The 12,334-nt window shown below is 38.2% G+C and overlaps 1 protein-coding gene across 1 annotated transcript in view; it reads left to right on the forward strand.

The window, feature by feature from the left end:
* LOC128642618 (stomatin-like) overlaps positions 1-9,728 on the forward strand; it is a 49,456-nt gene extending 39,728 nt beyond the window's left edge. Inside the window, exons 5-7 of the mRNA XM_053695399.1 lie at positions 3,597-3,800; positions 5,706-5,840; positions 9,393-9,728. Coding sequence (XP_053551374.1) covers positions 3,597-3,800; positions 5,706-5,840; positions 9,393-9,587 — 534 coding nt within the window. The 3' untranslated portion in view covers positions 9,588-9,728. The remainder of the gene's footprint in view (positions 1-3,596; positions 3,801-5,705; positions 5,841-9,392) is intronic.
* The last annotated feature ends 2,606 nt before the right edge of the window (positions 9,729-12,334 follow it).

The raw sequence follows: 12,334 nt of genomic DNA on the forward strand, positions 1-12,334 counted from the left end.
ATCTCTTCTCACGTTGTGTCTCACATTACAAAGCTAGTATCTCTTCTCACGTTGTGTCTCATCATTACAAAGCTAGTATCTCTTCTCACGTTGTGTCTCATCATTATAAAGCTAGTATCTCTTCTCACGTTGTGTGTCACATTACAAAGCTAGTATCTCTTCTCATGTTGTTTCTCATCATTACAAAGCTAGTATCTCTTCTCACGTTGTGTCTCATCATTATAAAGCTAGTATCTCTTCTCATGTTGTGTCTTATCATTATAAAGCTAGTATCTCTTCTCATGTTGTGTCTCATCATTACAAAGCTAGTATCTCTTCTCACGTTGTGTCTTATCATTATAAAGCTAGTATCTCTTCTCTTGTTGTGTCTTATCATTATAAAGCTAGTATCTCTTCTCACGTTGTGTTTCATCATTATAAAGCTAGTATCTCTTCTCACGTTGTGTCATCATTATAAAGCTAGTATCTCTTCTCATGTTGTGTCTTATCATTATAAAGCTAGTATCTCTTCTCACGTTGTGTCTCATCATTATAAAGCTAGTATCTCTTCTCACGTTGTGTCTTATCATTATAAAGCTAGTATCTCTTCTCACGTTGTGTCTCACCATTATAAAGCTAGTATCTCTTCTCACGTTGTGTCTCACCATTATAAAGCTAGTATCTCTTCTCACGTTGTGTCTCATCATTATAAAGCTAGTATCTCTTCTCACGTTGTGTCTCATCATTATAAAGCTAGTATCTCTTCTCATGTTGTGTCTCACGATTACAAATCCAGTATCTCTTCTCACGTTGTGTCTCATCATTACAAAGCTAGTATCTCTTCTCACGTTGTCTCATCATTACAAATCCAGTGTCTCTTCTCATGTTGTGTCTTATCATTATAAAGCTAGTATCTCTTCTCACGTTGTGTCTCACCATTATAAAGCTAGTATCTCTTCTCACGTTGTGTCTCACCATTATAAAGCTAGTATCTCTTCTCACGTTGTGTCTCATCATTATAAAGCTAGTATCTCTTCTCACGTTGTGTCTCATCATTATAAAGCTAGTATCTCTTCTCATGTTGTGTCTCACGATTACAAATCCAGTATCTCTTCTTACGTTGTGTCTCATCATTACAAAGCTAGTATCTCTTCTCACGTTGTGTCTTATCATTATAAAGCTAGTATCTCTTCTCACGTTGTGTCTCACCATTACAAAGCTAGTATCTATTCTCACTTTGTGTCTCATCATTACAAAGCTAGTATCTCTTCTCACGTTGTGTCTTATCATTATAAAGCTAGTATCTCTTCTCACGTTGTGTCTCATCATTATAAAGCTAGTATCTATTCTCACGTTGTGTCTCACCATTACAAAGCTAGTATCTCTTCTCACGTTGTGTCTCATCATTATAAAGCTAGTATCTCTTCTCATGTTGTGTCTCACCATTACAAAGCTAGTATCTCTTCTCACGTTGTGTCTCATCATTATAAAGCTAGTATCTTTTCTCATGTTGTGTCTCACCATTACAAAGCTAGTATCTCTTCTCACGTTGTGTCATCATTACAAAGCTAGTATCTCTTCTCACGTTGTGTCTCACCCTTACAAAGCTAGTATCTCTTCTCACGTTGTGTCTTATCATTATAAAGCTAGTATCTCTTCTCACGTTGTGTCTCATCATTATAAAGCTAGTATCTCTTCTCACGTTGTGTCTCATCATTATAAAGCTAGTATCTCTTCTCACATTGTGTCTCATCATTATAAAGCTAGTATATCTTCTCACATTGTGTCTCATCATTATAAAGCTAGTATCTCTTCTCACATTGTGTCTCATCATTATAAAGCTAGTATATCTTCTCACTTTGTGTCTCATCATTATAAAGCTAGTATTTCTTCTCACGTTGTGTCTTTTCATTATAAAGCTAGTATCTCTTCTCACGTTGTGTCTCATCATTATAAAGCTAGTATCTCTTCTCACGTTGTGTCTCACCCTTACAAAGCTAGTATCTCTTCTCACGTTGTGTCTCACCCTTACAAAGCTAGTATCTCTTCTCACGTTGTGTCTCACCCTTACAAAGCTAGTATCTCTTCTCACGTTGTGTCTCACCCTTACAAAGCTAGTAACTCTTCTCACATTGTGTCTCACCCTTACAAAGCTAGTATCTCTTCTCACGTTGTGTCTCACCCTTACAAAGCTAGTATCTCTTCTCACGTTGTGTCTCATCATTATAAAGCTAGTATCTCTTCTCATGTTGTGTCTCACCCTTACAAAGCTAGTATCTCTTCTCACGTTGTGTCTCACCCTTACAAAGCTAGTATCTCTTCTCACGTTGTGTCTCACCCTTACAAAGCTAGTATCTCTTCTCACGTTGTGTCTCATCATTATAAAGCTAGTATCTCTTCTCACGTTGTGTCTCACCCTTACAAAGCTAGTATCTCTTCTCACGTTGTGTCTCATCATTATAAAGCTAGTATCTCTTCTCACGTTGTGTCTCACCATTACAAAGCTAGTATCTCTTCTCATGTTGTGTCTCACCATTATAAAGCTAGTATCTCATCTTGCGTTGTGTGTCACCATTATAACGCTAAAAAAGTTGACTTGGTTTTTTTTTTCTTTTATTTTTCTTTTACCTTTTTAAGGTTGTTATCATCATTATAAAGCTAGTATCTCTTCTCATGTTGTGTCTCACCCTTACAAAGCTAGTATCTCTTCTCACGTTGTGTCTCACCCTTACAAAGCTAGTATCTCTTCTCACGTTGTGTCTCACCCTTACAAAGCTAGTATCTCTTCTCACGTTGTGTCTCATCATTATAAAGCTAGTATCTCTTCTCACGTTGTGTCTCACCCTTACAAAGCTAGTATCTCTTCTCACGTTGTGTCTCATCATTATAAAGCTAGTATCTCTTCTCACGTTGTGTCTCACCATTACAAGCTAGTATCTCTTCTCACGTTGTGTCTCACCCTTACAAAGCTAGTATCTCTTCTCACGTTGTGTCTCACCATTACAAAGCTAGTATCTCTTCTCATGTTGTGTCTCACCATTATAAAGCTAGTATCTCATCTTGCGTTGTGTGTCACCATTATAACGCTAAAAAAGTTGACTTGGTTTTTTTTTTCTTTTATTTTTCTTTTACCTTTTTAAGGTTGTTTTTTTTTTTTAATTAGAGTGGACTGCTTTCTCAATCCCACCCCCACCCCACTTTTTATTCATTTGTTTTGAAGATATTTTCCTGATATTGATACCCTTCACTTTGGAGCTTATTGTGTGCACAAAGTGGTGAACAGTTACAAGTTGCTGCACCATTGATTACAAAGGAGAGTCACTCACAACTCAGGGATGTAATGAGGGGTGGGTACAAATCACTTGAAATTGCGCAATTTTCTTGCTGTGATGTTAAAGTTTTTCTCATGAGCTTTTGGCTTCATGAACAGGTTTTAAAGAATCTGGGCCAATATCTATAATGTTTAGTAGCAGGAGCACCATTTTATTTATTTTATATACACAGTTATCGTTATCACAGATTATTATAGAATTCATAGACTACTCCAGTGCTGCAATAAAACACTGCACCTCTAGACAAGACTTACTGTATCTCCTTTCTATTTTTCTAACCCTCAGATTCTGACCAAGGATTCAGTGACAGTCAACGTGGATGGAGTCATGTACTACCAGGTCAAGAACGCTACACTTTCTGTAGCTAATATTACAGATGCAGACTCAGCCACCCAGCTCCTGGCCCAGACCACCCTGAGAAATGTGCTGGGTACAAAGAGCTTGGCCCAGATCCTGTCTGACAGGGAGGAGATTTCCCATAGTATGCAGGTACATAATGCAACACTAAAAATACTAAACACTGTCATACTCTTATAATGTTATCTACCTGCATAGAGAGAACTTCCTGAGGCTTTATGTCTAACAGATTAGAGTATGTAATGGATTAGAGCATGTAACAGATTAAAGCATGTAACAGATTAGAGTATGTAACAGATTAGAGTATGTAACAGATTAGAGCATGTAACAGATTAGAGTATGCAACGGAATAGAGCATGCAACAGATTAGAGTATGTAACAGATTAGAGTATGCAACGGATTAGAGCATGTAACAGATTAGAGCATGTAACGGATTAGAATATGTAACAGATTAGAGTTTGTATCGGATTAGAGCATGTAACGGATTAGAGCATGTAACTGATTAAAGCATGTAACATATTATAATATATGTAACGGATTAGAATTTGTAACGGATTAGAGTTTGTAACGGATTAGAGTATGTAACAGATTAGAGTATGTAACAGATTAGAGTATGTAACGAATTAGAGTATGTAACGATTTAGAGTTTGTAACAGATTAGAGTTTGTAAAGGATTAGAGCATGTAACGGATTAGAGTTTGTAACGGATTAGAGTATGTAACGGATTAGAGTATGTAACGGATTAGAGCATGTAACGGATTAGAGCATGTAACGGATTAGAGCATGTAACGGATTAGAGTTTGTAACGGATTAGAGTATGTAACGGATTAGAGCATGTAACGGATTAGAGCATGTAACGGATTAGAGTTTGTAACGGATTAGAGTATGTAACGGATTAGAGTATGTAACGGATAAGAGTATGTAACGGATTAGAGTTTGTAACGGATTAGAGTATGTAACGGATTAGAGCATGTAACGGATTAGAGTATGTAACGGATTAGAGTATGTAACGGATTAAAGCATGTAACGTATTATAATATATGTAAAGGATTTGAGTATGTAACGGGTGCGGTTCTGCAGTTCTTCTAAAATAAAACAACACTGAATATCCTTTACAGATACATTTGTTTATTTCTCTGGCATTTACCCCAGGGAGTTACTTGTTCTCCTTTTAATACATCTGGTTTCTCCTACATAACAGTGAGTCACTTTGATAACAGCATTGTCATCTTCTGCCTGGAAACAACTTTCCAATTTACTTCTAGTATCAATTTGGGATCCTTTATTGAAGGCACAGCAAAGCACTACTGGGAGCTAGCTGAACACATCTGGTGAGCCAATTACAAGAGACACATATGTACAGCCACCACTCAGCAGCTAGCTTCCATCTCCTGAGCCTACCTAGCTATGCTTTTCAACAAAAGTATATCAAAAGAACAGAATAGATAGAAGTAAATGGGAACGTTTTTTTTATAATTGTATTTTCTGGCTGAATCATGAAAGAAACATTTTGGGTCCCTTTCACACATTGATAAGTTATTATATGTGTGGTTAGCAGCCCTGGCATTTTGGCAGGTGAAAGGGGCACCAGCCCCAGAGATTTAGGGACCCTGCACTGTCATCAAGATAAGGGTTTGAGAAGGTGCACTGTGCATCCTGTATTAAGTTAATAAATACATGTTATGGTATCAAAAGGTTTAATATACTATATAGTGTTATTCTTTATATAGGACATACTAAATATTGGTAAGGGGGATCCATACAGGAGGAGGGAAATAAGAAGCTGGGCTGAGAGCCCCCACACATTTGTCTTACCCAGGGCCTTGCAAATGCTAGGGGTAGCCTTGGTGGTTCACAAGTAATGTTTCATGGTACATAAAGTGTCATCTAGAACCCTACAGTTCAGATATGAGACTTCAAGTCCACTCTAGATCTCTTCTAAAGGCTTCTAGAAATGTCTGATGGTCTTGAGAATATATTTATCAGTGTAAGTCTTGGTGACAAAGGTTATTAGCATTGTCTTAATTCCTCTTGTAGAGCACACTTGATGCTGCTACAGACGACTGGGGTATTAAGGTTGAACGTCTGGAGATAAAGGATGTAAAGCTCCCAGTGGAACTACAAAGAGCGATGGCAGCTGAAGCTGAGGCTGCGCGAGAGGCCAGAGCTAAGGTAACATCTTATCTTGGTAACGTAGCAAACACAGAGCTAAATACACGTTGCATATTATCTGGTCTGGATGATTTAGTGCACAATTACAAGACGTGTCTGTTCTCTTGCTATAGAGCAAACTAATAGCAAAATCTAAGCTTATTTAAAACAATCGCCTAGATTATGAGTCTTGCGTTAGCCTTAAAAAGCAGCGTTGAGAGGTCCCAGCGCTGCTTTTTAACACCCGTACTTACCTATAAAATAAACCCTAAGATAGCTACAATATAACTAATAGTTACATTGTATCTATCTCAGGGTTTATTTTTATTTTACAGGCAAGTTTGTATTTATTTTAACTAGGTACAATAGTTATTACATAGATTAAAATAAGTACAAATTTACCTGTAAAATAAAACCTAACCTAAGTTACAATTACACCTAACACTACACTATAATTAAATTAATTCCCTAAATTAACTACAATTAAATACAATTAAATAACATTATCTAAAGTATGAAAAACAAACAAACACTAAATTACAGAAAATAATAAAATAATTCCAACTTTTTTAAACTAATTACACCTTATCTAATCCCCCTAATAAAATAAAAAAGCCCCCCAAAATAATAAAAATCCCTACTCTATACTACAACGAAGCCGGGTGAAGTGGTCCTCCAGATGGGCAGAAGTCTTCATCGAAGCCGGGCAGAAGAGGTCCTCCAGACGGGCAGAAGTCTTCATCTAGACGGCATCTTCTATCTTCATCCATCCGGCACAGAGTGGTTCCATCTTCAAGACATCCGACGCGGAGCATCCTCTTCTGTCTTCATCTGACTAAATGATGGTACCTTTAAGTGACGTCATCCAAGATGGCGTCCCTTCAATTCTGATTGAAGGTAGAAAAAATCCTATTGGCTGATCCAATCAGCAAATAGGATTGAGCTTGCATTCTATTGGCTGTTCCAATCAGCCAATAGAATGCAAGCTCAATCCTATTGGCTGTTTGGATTAGCCAATACGATTGAACTTCAATCCTATTGGCTGATTGCAATGTCTTGCAATCAGCCAAGTCGGATGTCTTGAAGATGGACCCGCTCAGCGCCGGATGGATGAAGATAGAAGATGCTGTCTGAATGAAGACTTCTGCATATCTGGAGGACCTCTTCTGCCCGGCATCGATGACAACTTCTGCCCATCTGGCGGACCACTTCGCCCGGCTTCGTTGAGGACTTCTCAAGGTAGGGTGATCTTCAAGAGGTTAGTGTTAGGTTATATTAAGGGGGGATTGGGTGGGTTTTAGAGTAGGGTTGGGTGTGTGGGTGGTGGGTTTTAATGTTGGGGGGTATTGTATTTTTTTTTTACAGGTTAAAGAGCTGATTACTTTGGGGCAATGCCCTGCAAAAAGCCTTTTTAAGGGCTATTTGTAATTTAATATAGGGTAGGGATTTTTATTATTTTGGGGGGCTTTTTTATTTTATTAGGGGGATTTGATTAGGTGCAATTAGTTTAAAAAACTTGTAATTATTTTATTATTTTCTGTAATTTAGTGGTTTTTTTCGTATTTAGATAATTGTATTTAATTGTAGTTAATTTAGGGAATTTATTTAATTATAGTGTAGTGTTAGGTGTAATTGTAACTTAGGTTTTGGTTTTATTTTACAGGTAAATTTGTACTTATTTTAGCTAGCTAGTTATTAAATAGTTAATATCTATTTAATAACTATTGTACCTAGTTAAAATAAATACAAACTTGCCTGTAAAATAAAAATAAACCCTAAGCTAGCTACAATTTAACTATTAGTTATATTGTAGCTAGCTTAGGGTTTATTTTACAGGTAAGTATTTAGTTTTAAATAGGAATAATTTATTTAATTGTAGTTCTTTTATTTAGATTTATTTAAATTATATTTAAGTAAGGGGGTGTTAGGGTTAGACTTAGATTTAGGGGTTAATAACTTTAATATAGTGGCGGCGGCGTTGGGGGCGGCAGATTAGGGGTTAATAATAAATTGTAGGTAGGTTGCAGCGACATTGGAGAAGGCAGATTAGGGGTTAATAAATATAATTTAGGTGTTGGCGATGTTGGGGGCAGCAGATTAGGGGTTCATAAGTATAATGTAGGTGGCGGCTGTGTCTGGAGCGGCAGATTAGGGGTTAATAATATAATGCAGGTGTCGGCGATGTCGGGGGTGGCATATTAGGGGTTAATAAGTGCAATATTAGGGGTGTTTAGACTCAGGGTTCATGTTAGGGTGTTAGGTGTAGACATAAATTTTCTTTCCCCATAGGAATCAATGGGGCAGCGTTAGGAGCTCAACGCTGCTTTTTTGCAGGTGTTAGGTTTTTTTTCAGCCGGCTCTCCCCTATTGATTCCTATGGGGAAATCGTGCATGAGCACGTTTAGCCAGCTCACCGCTACCGTAAGCAGCGCTGGTATTACAGTGAGATGTGGAGCAAAATTTTGCTCTCCGCTCACTTTTCTGCGGCTAACGCCAAGTTTAAAAAACCCTGTAATACCAGCGTTGTCTGTAGGTGAGCAGTGAGCAGAAGCCCTGCACAGCTTTACCGACAAAACTCGTAATCTAGCCGAATGCGTTTGCTTCAACTGTTTTCAGTAGCCAAACTCCACCACTATATTCTTTATTTAAAGGAACCAATCTGGTCATAAATATGCAGACTACAAGGCCTACCACAGGCATTATGTTAGTATAAAGGTTTGCAATTTAAACTTATATTTCACATTTGTTTTATTGCACATAACAGAAACACTCAGATATTTAATTGTAACACACAAACATGCCCCACCCTAGGTAGTAATGGTTTTGAGGTAACTAATTGTTCAAGCCAAATATCAATTCAAAGACCCCATTTAATAAAACCAAATATAAATCTTCCCCATGCAACAGGCCGTGTGTGTGTGTTTTATCCCAGTCACAAGGCCTAGCTGCTATGAAGCTTTATCTTTCGTTATGGTTGCTGGGGGTATTTTTCTACCCCTGTGTATTTTACAAAACATTGCACCTGCTATAGTGCTGCACCAGGAGGTGTAATATATAATGTTGTTCTTTATATAGGACACCTTGAATATTGGGATACGGGTAGGGCATACAGGGGACAGGGCAGACAGGGGGAGTGGGGCCCACACATTTGTCTTGCCCAGAGCCCCAGTAAATACTAAGGGTGGCCTTGTTGTAAGGGGACACAGGCTGGCACACAGAGTACAGTCATTATGTAGGAGGAGCCACTCTCCCAGTATCCATGACAGACAGTGAGAAGGTGCAGGCTGTACCATTATACAAACAGACAGACAACACAATACCCCACAACTACTAAATGATGAGGTTCACTTGCTGACCTTGACCTCACCAACACCGGCACAAGGTCATGAGGTCTAACAGCAGTGAACTCTTAATAATTACTTGTTCCTCCCAGAAAATCCCTCTTGTCCTTTCAGCACTATTTACCATTGACTTGTATCCTCTTTTACAAACATAAGAGGTGTTTTCTATTCTCTGTTCTAAGCAATTGGATAATGTGCCAACTCAATCTGTGTTTTCTAAATTTCCCCATAGGTTATTGCTGCTGAAGGTGAGATGAACGCCTCCCGGGCTCTAAAGGAAGCGGCAATCGTCATCTCAGAGTCGCCAGCCGCATTACAGCTGCGTTACCTGCAAACCCTAAATACCATTGCAGCAGAAAATAACTCTACAATCGTCTTCCCTCTGCCTATTGACATGATGCAAGGACTTATGGGTAGCAGGAAGTAACAGCTCTGTTTGATTCTATGGCCCATGAGAGCAGAAGAATATGTGAGATAGAAAACACATGCTTTAATCAATGATAAAACAACAATAACAATGTTTTGCTTGCTGTAAAAAAATAAATAATTTTTGTAATTGTTTTTATAATTGTGCTTCAGAATGGATTTCCCTTTTACTTATTTGCGAAGCATCATCAGATCTATAAGTAGTTGCCTTATCATCTAAAGAGAACAACATAGCAGCCTTATTAAAAGCAATTGAAAGCCTTTTACGTCTCGGTGTACAAAATACTAAGGTTAAACTCTTGGGAATTACAACAAATCACCAAGGGACGATTCTCAAAAACTCACCGGCATGAAGAGAAACCATTAGCTTATTTTACTGAGCTTTATATTGTAAAGTAAGTGTTCTCCTTCACATAAAGACTATTGGGGAATTCATTCATTAAACCCTTTAACAATCTACATTCAAACTCAATAGTCCTTCAGTTAGAAGCTTGTCACAAGTAGCCCTTTAAGAAGATACATGCCCAAAGCAATAATTATTCACTTAGAAGCATGTCACAAGTAACCCTTTAAGAAGCTACACGCCCAAAGCAGTAATCATTCAGTTAGAAGCTTGTCACAAGTAGCCCTTTAAGAAGATACATGCCCAAAGCAATAATTATTCACTTAGAAGCATGTCACAAGTAACCCTTTAAGAAGCTACACGCCCAAAGCAGTAATCATTCAGTTAGAAGATTGTCAGAAATAGTCCTTTAAGAAGCTACACGCCCAAAGCAGTAATCATTCAGTTAGAAGCATGTCACAAGCAACCCTTTAAGAAGCTACACGCCCAAAGCAGTGATCATTCAGTTAGAAGCTTGTCACAAGTAACCCTTTAAGAAGATACATGCCCAAAGCAGTAATCATTCAGTTAGAAGCATGTTACAAGTAACCCTTTAAGAAGCTACACGCCCAAAGCAGTAATCATTCAGTTAGAAGCATGTCACAAGAAACCCCTTAAGAAGATACACGCCCAAAGCAGTAATCATTCACTTAGAAGATTGTCAGAAATAGTCCTTTAAGAAGCTACACGCCCAAAGCAGTAATCATTCACTTAGAAGCATGTCACAAGTAACCCTTTAAGAAGCTACACGCCCAAAGCAGTAATCAATCAGTTACAAGCATGTCACAAGTAACCCTTTAAGAAGCTACACGCCCAAAGCAATAATCATTCAGTTAGAAGCATGTCACAAGCAACCCTTTAAGAAGATAAACACCCAAAGCAGTAATCATTCACTTAGAAGCATGTCACAAGTAACCCTTTAAGAAGATACACGCCCAAAGCAGTAATCATTCAGTTAGAAGCATGTCACAAGTAACCCTTTAAGAAGCTACACGCCCAAAGCAGTAATCATTCACTTAGAAGCATGTCACAAATAACCCTTTAAGAAGCTACACGCCCAAAGCAGTAATCATTCAGTTAGAAGCATGTCACAAGTAACCCTTTAAGAAGCTACATGCCCAAAGCAGTAATCATTCAGTTAGAAGCATGTTACAAGTAACCCTTTAAGAAGCTACATGCCCAAAGCAGTAATCATTCAGTTAGAAGCATGTCACAAGTAACCCTTTAAGAAGATACACGCCCAAAGCAGTAATCATTCAGTTAGAAGCATGTTACAAGTAACCCTTTAAGAAGCTACACGCCCAAAGCAGTAATCATTCAGTTAGAAGCATGTCACAAGTAACCCTTTAAGAAGATACATGCCCAAAGCAGTAATCATTCAGTTAGAAGCATGTCACAAGTAACCCTTTAAGAAGATACACGCCCAAAGCAGTAATCATTCAGTTAGAAGCTTGTCAGAAATAGCCCTTTAAGAAGCTACACGCCCAAAGCAGTAATCATTCAGTTATAAACATGTCACAAGTAACACTTTAAGAAGATACACGCCCAAAGCAGTAATCATTCAGTTATAAGCATGTCATAAGTAACCCTTTAAGAAGCTACATGCCCAAAGCAGTAATCATTCAGTTAGAAGCATGTCACAAGTAACCCTTTAAGAAGCTACACCGCCCAAAGCAGTAATCATTCAGTTAGAAGCATGTCACAAGTAACCCTTTAAGAAGCTACACGCCCAAAGCAGTAATCATTCAGTTAGAAGCATGTCACAAGTAACCCTTTAAGAAGCTACACGCCCAAAGCAGTAATCATTCAGTTAGAAGCATGTCACAAGTAACCCTTTAAGAAGCTACACGCCCAAAGCAGTAATCATTCAGTTAGAAGCATGTCACAAGTAACCCTTTAAGAAGCTACACGCCCAAAGCAGTAATCATCAGTTAGAAGCATGTCACAAGTAACCCTTTAAGAAGCTACACGCCCAAAGCAGTAATCATTCAGTTAGAAGCATGTCACAAGTAACCCTTTAAGAAGCTACACGCCCAAAGCAGTAATCATTCAGTTAGAAGCATGTTACAAGTAACCCTTTAAGAAGCTACACGCCCAAAGCAGTAATCATTCAGTTAGAAGCATGTCACAAGTAACCCTTTAAGAAGCTACACGCCCAAAGCAGTAATCATTCAGTTAGAAGCATGTCACAAGTAACCCTTTAAGAAGCTACACGCCCAAAGCAGTAATCATTCAGTTAGAAGCATGTTACAAGTAACCCTTTAAGAAGCTACACGCCCAAAGCAGTAATCATTCAGTTAGAAGCTTGTCCCAAGAAACCCCTTAAGAAGATACATGCCCAAAGCAATAATTATTCACTTAGAAGA

Source organism: Bombina bombina, chromosome 12, assembly GCF_027579735.1.
Source record: "Bombina bombina isolate aBomBom1 chromosome 12, aBomBom1.pri, whole genome shotgun sequence".
Classification (NCBI taxonomy): Eukaryota; Metazoa; Chordata; class Amphibia; order Anura; family Bombinatoridae; genus Bombina; species Bombina bombina.